This window comes from Pungitius pungitius, chromosome 18, assembly GCF_949316345.1.
Source record: "Pungitius pungitius chromosome 18, fPunPun2.1, whole genome shotgun sequence".
Lineage (NCBI taxonomy): Eukaryota > Metazoa > Chordata > Actinopteri > Perciformes > Gasterosteidae > Pungitius > Pungitius pungitius.
In genome coordinates, this window is record NC_084917.1 from 5615245 (window position 1) to 5628001 (window position 12757).

The 12757-nt window shown below is 44.5% G+C and overlaps 1 protein-coding gene across 1 annotated transcript in view; it reads left to right on the plus strand.

The window, feature by feature from the left end:
* Positions 1-7697: 7697 nt before the first annotated feature.
* The window catches only part of LOC119227020 (astrotactin-2-like), a 170199-nt gene continuing 165139 nt past the window's right edge, over positions 7698-12757 (plus strand). Inside the window, exon 1 of the mRNA XM_037485466.2 lies at positions 7698-8319. Within this exon, the coding sequence (XP_037341363.2) occupies positions 7866-8319 (454 nt within the window). The 5' untranslated portion in view covers positions 7698-7865. The remainder of the gene's footprint in view (positions 8320-12757) is intronic.

A 12757-nucleotide genomic window follows, 5' to 3' on the forward strand; every position in this document is an offset into this window, starting at 1 on the left:
ATCTAAAAGCATATGCTTAAAATTAGAATATTGTCCTCTACCGTATCCAATCATTTTCCACTGGAGCTGTGAAAAGAGGAAAAACTTCCGGGCACAATTCTCACAGCATTAATTATCAGCTGCTCTAATTGCATTCCGTTTCCATCTAATTAGTTGGAAGGCACCGATTTTACAGCAGTCAATGTGTTGGAGGGTCATGTCAGGAGCTGCAAATGAGGTCTGGGGTCTCGCTGACGAGCCAGGGGCGTTGGAGTAGAAACCACGGTGCACCATGACCAGATGAAAGAGATACAGTGGCGCTCTAATAGCCGTGTGCGGTGCTGCGTTTCAGGTTCGGGTCCAGAGTGCCGTGTGAGCTGAACGTAAGACATCCGTCGTGGATTGCTGGGTTCTCAGAGGATGAACCATTTCACCTGGTTGCACTTTCCCTTCTTTCTGTAATATTTGTAACTGTTATTCTTAACATTATATATGAAGGGGCATCACATTTCATGGGATATCAAATATTGTAATATTATTTGGACTTCTTTGGTACTGCATGGGTTTTTAAATGAATGAACCATGGCTATTTTTCTTTTTAATAGCTTAAAAAACCTCTTGCAAAATACCATTTGCAATGTATTTTATATATATATACACTACACAACTAAAATGATAAACAACTCATTTTACTACTACCAGGGGTCAATATTACTTTCTGACTTAAAATATAGGAGTACATGTAGGAGTACAATATAGGAGTACATATATATATATATATATATTCTCTATATATATATATATATACCATGTGCCCCTATAGTTTGTGTTTATCATTTTAGTTGTTTGGAGCCTCTACCTAAAGTCATAGATTCAAATCAAACACCAGCAACGAGCGTGGTGAAGAAACACATATTTCATTAAACTCCTCGGCCATCCTTGGAAAACAGACTGATTTTTTTCCATTTTCCCTACCTGGTGCTCTAGGTCTACCATTACTCCGTCCTGGTGTGAGTTACTTAGTGCTGAGCACGGCCAATCAACTTCCTGTTAGGCGCTAATGGCCGCTATGGGCGATGTTTAGGTGTGTGTCTGACAGCGTGAGGAGGTGACAGTCTGTTCTAAACAACAATGGCGGCTCCTGATAGAAGCGCATAGGATTAGTAGTGAAATAGCTGGGGAGTATTTCTTCATTGTAAGATTGATTCACTAAGTGTCAACACTTCGCGTCATATATTTGTTACGTACTAAATCGAGCTTGCCCGGGGTACGTTTAAATCTAAGGCTTCATGTAAGTGCAAAGACATCTCACCCTTCGGTAGAGGAATTTGCAGGGGAGAATTTATAATGAGAGTCTCTAAATCCACTGGAGGCCAAAACAGGGTTTCAAGAATTGATCTTTTATAATCTCTCTCCTTTGTTCTAGTTTGGAGTCTGGCTTCGTCTTTCTGTACAATCAAGTTGGAGGTTAACACGGAGCTGCAGCGAATAAAACAGATGTTTCTAAGCATCAAACAACATATGTTGGAGAATACTTTTTTTGCTTTCATAAGCAGGAGAAAGCCACTCCTTTGACTTGACGGATCATCCAGTTTCCAGTCCGACAAATTCGGCAAAACCCAATGAGGTGAACGTATGTACGCAGTCCTGGCAGAGCATTGACCGCCTCTGTTGGTAAAACGTATTCGTAAGTCTGATTCATTTCACAAAGAGAAGCAACGGGCCGCAAGGTCGACGCTGGAGGAAGTGGAAGCAGATGAGAGAAGGCGTTTACAATCTAAAAATTACCCAAAGCAGCATTGAAAATAGATTTAAAAAAAAAAAACATTATTTCTTACGTTTATTTGTATTTTGAGGGGAATAACTTTCACAGACTCTGCAAGGTCTTGCGCTTCTGAATTAAACAAAAATAAAAATGTCCAGCTTAAATGCTCAAATGCTGCGTTGAAACGTGTGCCTGTGGGGGCGAGGAACGTACTCGCGCTGCTCATGATGCTGGCGACAGATGGATCCGAAGTGGAGCGACTGCAGGGAGCGAGGTCAAAGTTATGAGTATAAGGCCACACTTCCGACCTTGCCTCCCGACTATCCACCACCCCCCCCACCTTGTCCGTCAACAGCACGGCGGCTCTCAATGAGGGGATGATGGAAGATGACACCAGCAGGGGTCAGGGTCATCCAGAGGTAGATTTTCCTAACAAGTGGAGTCCCTCAGGTGTGAATGAGGTGAATGAGGTGGGACGTGGTCCCGAATGATAACGCCTCGAGCTCCAGTGTAGCACGAGACACGCATCAGCTGCAGGAGGCATTAATTGCCACTGGACACTGTTTTTTTTGTTTTTTTTGCTTTCTTCAACAACAAAAAAAACATGTTTTTTTTTAGTTTTTGGCAGAATGTTCAAGCAGAGAGTCAAAAGGTGGCAACATAATTTATTCACAGGAAATATCTCTCTGTGAGCAGATTGCTGGCCACTGCTGCTAAAATAACTACACCACACGTGAGGTGGTTGTTTAGTTTCAAGGCCACGGAGCTCAGAGAGATTTGAACACGGATTGGTACCTAAATTTCTCTCAGCTGAACGTTCTGTTGAGACAAAACTTACCTCCGGATAGAACTTATGGGTTTGCCTCTTATCACCAAACCAACTCCCATTCAGTGTGTGAGTTTTCTCCCGCCTTGGTGAGGGAAATGTTTTAGATGTTACAGTGAAATAAATAGGAAATTTTTTGTGTCCTCTATGAAGGACGAGAAAAAAAACCCTGCATGCTTATCTGTGAAGAAAATGCTGATGCTGCTCTGAAATAAAAGAACGACTTTTCCTGAGATGTTCTCTCAGTGAAAGAAGTGAGCAGATTAAACCGAAACACTTACATCTCAACACACTTTCCTTGATTTTGGTGAATTTGTTATCGCTGATGATGGCCATTTTGAAGAACCATGAAAACCCCCACATGCGTTACATCACTCTACAAATTAGAGGGGAACAGATTTGGAGTCTCTGTACTTTGAACCAAATGACTTATCAGTTTCTTGCTGTACACATCTGGAGTGTGTGCTCAGCACCCACTAAACCGATTGGTCAGGGGTCGTTTGTGTGTGTGTTGTCGGGGGATGTGTGTGGTTGCGTGTTTGTCCTCCAGGTGTAACCCAGTTTCTAATTGAGGGGCTCTTTGTTTACACCTACAGAACTAAGCCAGTCTCCGCTTAACTTAAACTAATCAATTAACAAAGATCGCACAGGAAAACACCGCCGGCACGGCGCACAGTTTTCATGATTGTCTCTGTTCAAACCAACTGATAAAAAAACAAGTTTCATGACGCAACACAACCTTGGTTAAGACTGACAAATATAACATTTTCTAAGTATCAGATGAACTGCAATAGCATGTGGTGCAAATATAGAATGTATAAATCCCACTTTCATCCCTCTAACCTGTATCTAAAGCAAGTGTAGAATAACCTGACGGGTGTTGCTCGCGCAAACAGCATGTATCATTAACCTGTTTGTGCCCCGAACCCACTCACTTATGCACATTTATAGATTCATCTGTATTGCAACAGTTTTGCTACAGCTGGCCTTTGCACGGGGGTCATGTAAAACATTTTAGCTCACTGAGTAATTACTTGAATAATGGATGAGGGAGTGAAAAGTACTTTTAATTTTAGTTTCTTCTCTATGAATTTAGACTCGTACTAGAACTTTAAGACATAAAGGCTTATAGTACATGGAATGCGCGGAATGACATAGTTTTCCATCATTTGTTGACATTAAACAACACTCCTCCAGTCTGGCTGAAGGAAGTGGAGAGGGAAAATGTCAGGTCCTTTGCTTATTAAGCCACATAAATCGGTTTAACTATCTCAGATGCAGCGAACATTAGCTTGTTGTCTATCAAATTCAATTTTAAGAGAGTCAGAGGCTGCCACAGCGTTCAGGTCGAAGCAATTTCCTGAGCAATAAATCTCACATCTCCAACCACAGCTCTCCATCAGCAAATAACAATGCAATTTTCTTTTCCATTGCCTTGTTTAAGTTACTTCTTGCAGCTCTGCGCCACCTCGGCCAACACACCGACATCAATCAATCCTCCCTGATGTCTTGTTACTGTTTGCCCATTAGAAGGTAGACAGTGTTCAATGAAATCCATCAGCAAAAGAGGTCATGTCTAGTGGCCGCCCCCTACTAGATGTATCCAGAGTATCAGTAATTCCTCCAGGACAACAGCAAAGCATGTCAGATTCCCCCTTTGGGCTCATCTTTGTTCCTAAATAGTCTATCAAGGGATCATTATGACAGACTGAAATGGAAAATTAACATAAAAGGGAAAGGGAGAAAGTTGTCCAAATGATATTTTATTTAGTGGTGGTGGGTGTGGCTGTGTCTAAAATGGGTTGACGTTATCTAAAGTATGGATTAAACACTCTCAAGCCAAGAAACAGTGATATAAGGAGACAAAGGAGGTCTAGGATTTGATGATTTTGTGCGTGAATAAAACAGATGCATGTGAGCTCTTTGCATTTGTTGCAAGACTTCTGACAGCAATGTGTGATGCTCATAAAAGGACTTGGCTTGTCTGTCGTCAGCACCATGGAAAAGATCAAGTTTGCGTGCACATGTGAGGCTCCTGTCCCTTGTTTCCATTGATTGCATCTTTCTTGACGCCACTTTCCTGCTTTCACACTTCCTAGTGTCTTGGTCACGCCCACTTGAGCATGAAGCAACGCAAGGCAAGGATGGGACGACAAAAGGACAGAGGTAGCACGACGTTGCCTCTCTGGGGGCCGCGTGAGCAAAGTTTGCAACTTCTGGCAGTTGCAAAGCTTCGTCAGATGTGAACTCGTATTCTCCAGCATCATATAATGGCCAGATATTATGGGATGCACAAGCCAAAATGGGGAAATGTTCACTGTTGCGCGGTTATTTTTGGGACGTGTCTCGGTATGACTAAATGAAGAAAAATGTCAAGATCCACTTTGTCACTTAAAAGAACAGTTTGACGACCAGAGCTGATTTGAAAACCTTTTTGGGGGAAGAATGCTATTGTATGTTGGATTTAAAAGACACAGTCTGGCTCAGTTGTTTGAGCACATTTGATATTGTTTACACATCACTTGATAATTTCCCGTAATCATTAAGTCGTGTTATTCATCGTTGCTCCTACAAAAATCACGAAATGGCTTGGCCCTGCCAGTAATACGCTCAGTGAATTCATATCTAAGCAACCTGTCAAGAAATTTGATGATCATAGAGATGCATATTGCAAGATTGGGAATATTTTAATTGCCTCTTAACAGCTCTCAACACCATGACGCCGCGCACAGCCAAAGGTGCTAACAGTACAAGTAACAGCAAAAGCGTATGCAGAGATAACACTGTTTCACTGAAAGGAAAAAACAAGTGTGGGTGCAACGTTTCCGTGACAATGACAAAAGTCGAGGTGGCGTTTACAGCCACGACCACCAAATGGGAGTCGTGTGTTAGCCAGTTGGAACGCCAACATGCACGAACGTGCACTATAAAGCATAAGTGGCCCTGGATAATGAGAAGAAAGAACGCAGAAGCTTGAATAACAACAGATGCAGAAAGACAGCAACTTCATTCTCTGCTCAGTTAGACTCCGCTCCATATTTGCATGAACTTAATTAAATGCATCAGTTGAAAAAACAGTTCATAATGAAGTATGGGATGTACTTTGCATCCAACGGCTCTAGCTACACTCACACCAGTAGGAGGGTAGGCGTTCATCTAGTGGGGGTTGAGTGTGCCTCACTGACAGCTCGACTGACCCCCACAACGATTTGGCAACATGTCCCTAAAAAGAAGGCCTGTAACAAAAAGTGACACTAGGTCAATTTCCCTTCAGTGTCAGCACATATGCAGTCTTCCAAACTCACTGTGACGAAGGTGTCCAAAGTTATTAGGAGAACGCAGGCACCTTCAGTCGATCCCACAGCGCCAAAGCGGACCGAATGATAAATGAATGCGTGAGCCTCCTCGTCAAAGGCATACGTGTAATCCGCATGCTTTAGTTCAAGTACTGGCATGTGTTACTGATGCGTTGCACGCATGGGGCTCAAGATCTCTAGCGTACTGACACGGTACGGAGTAAATACCTCACCGCGGAGAACCGCGCGTCGCGAGTGTTTGTTGGAGCGGTTCAGCACCACGGAGAGAGACGCAGAGAGAATGGGTGGTGCTGTGGTCCTTTTTCCATATTAACGGTGAGGAATTTGGAGCAGTAGGTCCACACCAGAGTAGTGATGAATAATAAGTCTAGCCAAAGATGACAGTGTGCATACATTTGTATAAATTGTCTGTGTGTGTGTGTGTGTTGACAGACTTCTTGTCCCATATACGACACACAGAGGATGTGGATGGGGCTGCTTAAAATATCAAACAACTGTTTTTTGTGGTATGACACCTTCAGGAACATGTTGGAAAGGTAGGTATTAAATGTGACGACACACAAACACTCTTGGTGAAATGTATTGTGATTGGTGTTCTGTAGTCACAGATGCCCCTTGTTTTCACTAAAGCTGTTTCTGTAGAGCGCGAAATAAGTCTGCATTCACTTCTTAGGTGCTAATTAAGACACCAATTGATTATCAAGGGACAACAATGTATATAGACATAACAAATACAATACATCTGCTCTGCATTTTAGACCTTGCACTCCTGGCTCATCTAAGTTGTCTATCAGATTCCATTGTGAATTCATTGTAATTTTTTTTTTTTTATTGTATTGGATAACCCCTTCTGATACTTCCTTTTTTTGTGCAGTTATGATGATATATTTCAGGTTGTGACTCTAATCTGTGCATTTGATTAAAGTAGTACACAAGAATAAAAGTTTCTCTTTTGCAAGAGCTGGATAGGATTGGTTGTAAAAGGGCACGAGACGACTGTAGGCGAATATATTTTTTGAGACTTTAACGGTGTAGTGAGGACGTCATGCTTCATTTATGAAATAAAGAGGAAGGTCTGGAGCTTTTAATGAATCACCATTTGATTAAAGACTGTGTGATGTGTTTTTTATCATTGAAATATCGTCAGTGCCTTAGGCAGCTGTTCTTTGAAGGTATTGACTCAAACTAGTAGAAACTAAAAATTTAAAAGTGGGGTGAGATTTATTTTTATTTAATTTCTTTGTTGTAATCCAACAATGAACCCATCCTTTGGAGACAGTATGGATAAGAACTCCTTATAATGCTCTGAAACTCTATCTGAACATCCACAGTGCTGATGTGTTCTGTGATCAAAAGCTCCAGGACCAATAAATGAACCTTTAGCAGATGGTCTTTTGATTTGTTGGGCTGAAAACGTCAAGAATGAACTTTGAACCTCAACATTGAATTGGAGGTTGGGGTTGATTTTGGAAAGGAAATCCGGCAATGATTTGCTTTTCAAAACCGGGTGCTAATAACAAGCTCAACTGCATTGAGGCTATATCGTCGAGCTAATGGCTAATTTTGAACCGTAAAAGTAATGTTTCGGAAAAACGAAGGGCAGATATAATAATGCTGTGAAAACAGTCCCCCATACGCACATAATGCAAGTTTCGTCCTGATTTTCTATAAAGTTCTTTATTTTATGTATAATAAAGCCACGCAGTGACTATTGCCTTGACTCCTCTTCGAAATCAAAAAAATAAAATCAAAAAGGACGCGCGCCTTCGATTTGACCAAACACGCCACCGCATGTGCGTGCGTGTTTGCGCGCATGCTTTGCCTGTGTGCGAAAGGGAGCCGAGAGATGTCGTTCTCACTACACCTGTGCTGCCGCCTCCTGGACGGACGCGACTCCTTTGCAGCGACGCTGCTATAAGTGAGCGGACGGCTCGGGAGCCCCACTCAAAGCGAGAGGAACCACGCGCACGGAGCGGGGATGGCGAGGGTCGAACAGCCGCAGCACCTCCGCCGCCGCCGCCGCCTCCTCCTCCTCCTCCACGCGGGGCTCTTTCTGGCGTGCACCATGACGGTCCGAGCGAGCGGAGGCGCGGCGTCGCCCGACGAAGACAGGGACAGGGAGACCGCGGCGGAGGCTCCGTGCGAGGTGAAAGCCGTGACCGTCTCTACGCTGCCCGTGCTCCGGGAGAACGAGTTCAGCTTCACCGGCGCGGCCCCGGGCAACGCGGCCGGTGCGGGGGGCGCCGCTGGAGCAGGTGTCGGTGGAGGAGGAACTGGAGGAGGCACTGGTGGTGGTGGTGGTGGAGGAGGAGGAGGAGCAGGAGCAGGAGGGGGGGAATCCCGACTCCTGTTATTCGTTAGGACAGATCTACCTGGGCGAATTTCCGTGATGGATGATCTTGACAACACAGCTCTCCCTTACTTCACTCTCGGTAAGAACTGCTGCGCTGCTGAGGTAGCCGGCCGCCCTAGCTGCACGTTTGCGCGCACTGGTAGGCTGTGTTCACCCTGTGCTAAATTCCCAAAGCATGTGCTCTCACACGCGCACACACACACACACACACACACACGTGCCTCCTGGCTTTGAATCACCTGTCCTGTTTTAGTATCCAGTCCCACATTTCTGTTCTGGTAAGGAGGTGACGTATGATGCCCCTTCCCCTGTTGTTGCTTAAGAAACGACTTGTGCTTCGGTATAGGATGCACTCAAAGTGTTTAAGGGCCACTCTTTATTTGGTTCCCCTGCCTCTCTCTCTCTCTCTCTCTCTCTCTCTCTCTCTCTCTGGCTTTCCCTATTTTGTGGTTGAATGTGATTAGGACTTTGAATTTCATGCATACCCCAAGTGGTGCCCCAATCAAGGGATACAATTCGGCCTTGCAAATGTGCATGAAATTGGTGTTTTATTCTCACATCAGCGCATAATTCAAGGAACACGCGCACAGTCGACATGCACCCAGAGTTTGCATCACTGACGTTATTGGGCCACGGTGGGTGGGAGGGAACCTTCGGCACTTAATCACAGATAACTGAACTTTATCAGGTCATCGGAAGTTCTCCGTGGAAGCCCTTGACTTCCAAATGGTCTTGGGAGTAGAGTCACTCGTTTTAGAATCACGGAAGGGCATAATAGTGCGAATGTATTTTTGCCTTTTCTGCTTTGTGAGTGGGGCAGATTATGCATGAAGGGAACTAGCTTACCTGCTTTTGTCCATATTTTTCACTGATGTCACATTAAGCCTTGAGAACGGTTGTTGTACTTCCCCCTTTGGTTTACATGTGCTGGTAGAGGTGCAGCGAGTGTAAAGCACCCTAATGTTTTGTTACACGCAATAGGCCACACAGTATGGACTGTGATTGTAGATGCTTCAACGTTTTTTTACCACTTCCCAATCAGCTGTTTTTATGGCAAATAGAAAGATGCAAGACTCGGTGGAGGTCATTGGTTTGGGTACCGAGAGGTTATTGGACTCTGGCTTGTTATATTGTTGATGTTTTTAGGTATGACGAGTATTCTCTTCTCTCTCTCTCTCCTCCCCCCCCCCCCTATGTTTTTGATCTGCTCTCGTTTTCTTTCTCCGTATGAGGAGGACGGGGTGAACTGGCTGCGTGAAGCAAACGGGCAGGCGGTCAGGCGGTCAGGCGGGCCGAGAGCCGAGCGACTGGAGCATTAAGCTAGCAAATCACTTTTCTATTCTCATTAAGGACAGCCGTTGACTGGTGCAAAAGGGCCTCTCTGTCCTCCCAGTCAGCCAGCTAGCGCATTGGCTGCTTCGCTCCCTTCTAGTGCAGGGCTGTATGTCGTAGGGGGAGCGAGGCGGGAGGGAGAGAGGGAGAGCGTGCTCGTTGACCACATTGTGAACCGGAATGAGAGCTCTAGTACAGTACTATGCAAGATAAATCCTGATGTTTTTCATCATAAAACTGACATTTATGAAAAAAAAAGACACCGTTATGAAACCCCCCCCCCCTCCCCCCGGATGTTTCTGGTTAAAAGAAAGAAGACTGCTGACGTTTTTTATTTGATTTATGTTGTCATAAGCAAAGCCAAATTGTATTTTTCTTCACTCCGAGCTGTGCGACAAGCACCCCCCCCCCCCCCCCCTCCCCCTATTGTTATTATTGTGCACAGTCCAAGGTCCAGGGCAGAAGTTGACATTTTGGTGTCCCCCGTGCTTTGCATGTGTTCAGCATTCGACGCCTTTACACATCACGTCTCCTTGACAGCTTTTCTCTTGACGGATGAATTAGTGGCAGAAGGTCTGCTCGTTTAAATGAAAAAGACAGCGTACGCATTGCTATTGACTCCTTTTTTTAAAAACGTTTTAATACCACTGAACGCCGTGAAGGACGGTTGAGTGCGTCGACTGCGTTGGATGGGAGGCTACCACACATCCACCATGATGCTCTTCCTCTGATGCTTCATGTTCTGACGCGTTCAGGAAGCTGTTAACATCAGCGGCTGCGGACAAAAGAACAACTTTAACAACACAGCAAAATGCCGCCTTCAATGATTTGAGAATTATGTAAACAACATAAAGAGAAAAATACATCGGAGTCATTCATAACGGAACGACTAGATGTTCTCACCGGCCGTGACTCCGGAAAGTGACAGTTTCCTGTAGCTTCTCACTTAATGCACCGCTCGCTTGGACATTTTATAACCTGCTGTCCTCGGTTTGGTTTCCCTCTTTATGTTGGGAACTGATTGACAGACATACGTGTTCACTATTTGGCTTCAACCCGTACTTTCCTCACCAGGCGGTTGACTGACACTTCAAGGTGCAAAACCCCGCGGCCCTTTTCATGACACCCTCTCACGGCGTTGGTTTTCGTCTCCCTGACATGACGCCATGCGCTTGCTATTTTCTGATAAGGATTCTAGAGATATTTAAAAAAAAAAAAACTCCTCGGCACACCTTATGAGCCAAATGAAACCCCGACCATAACGAGCAAGGCCCAGTGTGCGTGTTTCTTCGACTCTTGTCAGACGGGGGGGGGGGGGGGGGTCGTTTTGTGGAAGGAACGTCAGAGGTTAAGGAAGGTCGGGAGAAGCACAGTAAGTCCCTTCCCCACTGCGGGCGGCGGCCTGCTCAGCTTTGATTTATTACCTCAAGTGTCACGGTGAATGGACGAATTGAAAGAGGCGGTGGAGAGGAAACGTACGGGGGCTGCTTCCCCGTTGTCTTGTTTTCGTTTTCTTTGTCTTTTATATATATGAAGAACAAAAAAAAAAATCAAAGATACGCAACGGTGATGAATAAATGCATTCAATAAGCACACGGGAAACACGCCGTACTTTTGTTAGAGCGTTAGATTTGCTGATGTATTTGTTTTTTTCGTGTGGGTGCATCTGAATATATAGAAGATACCGCAAAGATACGACGTAACTTTCTTCTGCGCCAGAGCTTTTCCCACCATACTTTTAGTGGTGTTAATGAATGTTACTGCCGGGTGCAGTTGTTGCTTGAATTCAACTTAATCGGATCAAACCTAATAGTTGTAGGCAGAGATCCTCTACACTTGATTTGAAGTGATCTGGGACAGAGTGGAGATCTGACTCGGTGAACCCCTCGTTAAAAGTTCACCTCTTTGAGATCCGTCAGTGACTTAACACTGGAGCAACCGTCTCTCTCCCTCTGTGTCCTTCATCATCTCCATCTAATGGATTGGACCAAATCTTGACACCTTTCATTTTCCACCAGGTCTTTTTGTTTGACCCCGTCTTTGTGTCTCCTCTCTGCCTTGCTGTATTCTTCTAAGCAGGCGGTTCAGCAAACCCAGCTTGCTCTGGGAGGGAATATGGGATAAAGGGAAAAAGAAAAAGCAAATGTCCAGAATGCCTTCCCTGAAGAGGGTGGCAAAGGTCAACGAGAGAGTGGTCTATTACACATTTGGAATCTTGACATGGAGTTTTTGGAAAAACTTGAAGCTTAATTTTTTACTGTTTTGAACGGGTGTGTCATTGGGGATAAAACCAACAAGAACATCCAACCGAGGTACCAGGTATGTAAAGAGAGCAGAAATAATAGCATCCGTGGTGGAGCTTGTGCAGGCCATCAGATGGTCTATTTGTCATCATTTGACCTGCTATAATAAACCTAGAGGAGACTGTCTCTTTAAGATGAATGCTCTACTACAGTCTCATTTGTAGTGGGAACTCGGTTCCTAACCACACTGTGTACTTGTAATTCCCTACCCCAGTGTTTTCAGTCCCTTGTCTCTTGGTTTGTTCTTATACAGCAAACTGGCATGTTTTTGACAGAAAGGAAGCTCTGCATTTAGCCTTGATCATTGCACAGTGTGCTGGTTGACTGGCTGGCTGCTGTGCGCTCACCTGCTGCAAATTCAGAACCAACAAACACAAGCTTGCCTGCGTATCATGTGATATCCCCCCCGTGTTGTATTTTGAATACATTTCATGCTTTACAATTAGTCGTGAAGGAGTTGCAAGTAGTGTCTTCTTCCACTGTGGTTTGTCGGCCACCTAATATATGGTAGATATTACGAGTCAGGGGTCCTTTGTATGAATGTGCATCGCTAATCTATACTTTATACCTCAGGCGCGAGACTTGTGAGAAATGACAACATAACAGCAAGATGCTGGGCCATAATGAGCCACCAGAACCTCCTGAGGCTATGACACTGCGGCGATAAACACCATTCTCCCAGAAGTGATCCCAGCTTTTAGTGTTTTGATGACGAGATTGCCGTTGAACACATTGGTCCAAAAAAAAAATCCCATTGGTGGTAAATTGTAGGTTGACATCCGGTGAATGTGAAGGCAACAGCTTAGCTTTTCCATACACCTTGGCGTTCATTGATTGTTTTTCATTAATTTGCTGAGATATCGGTGACACTTTTGTGTGAAA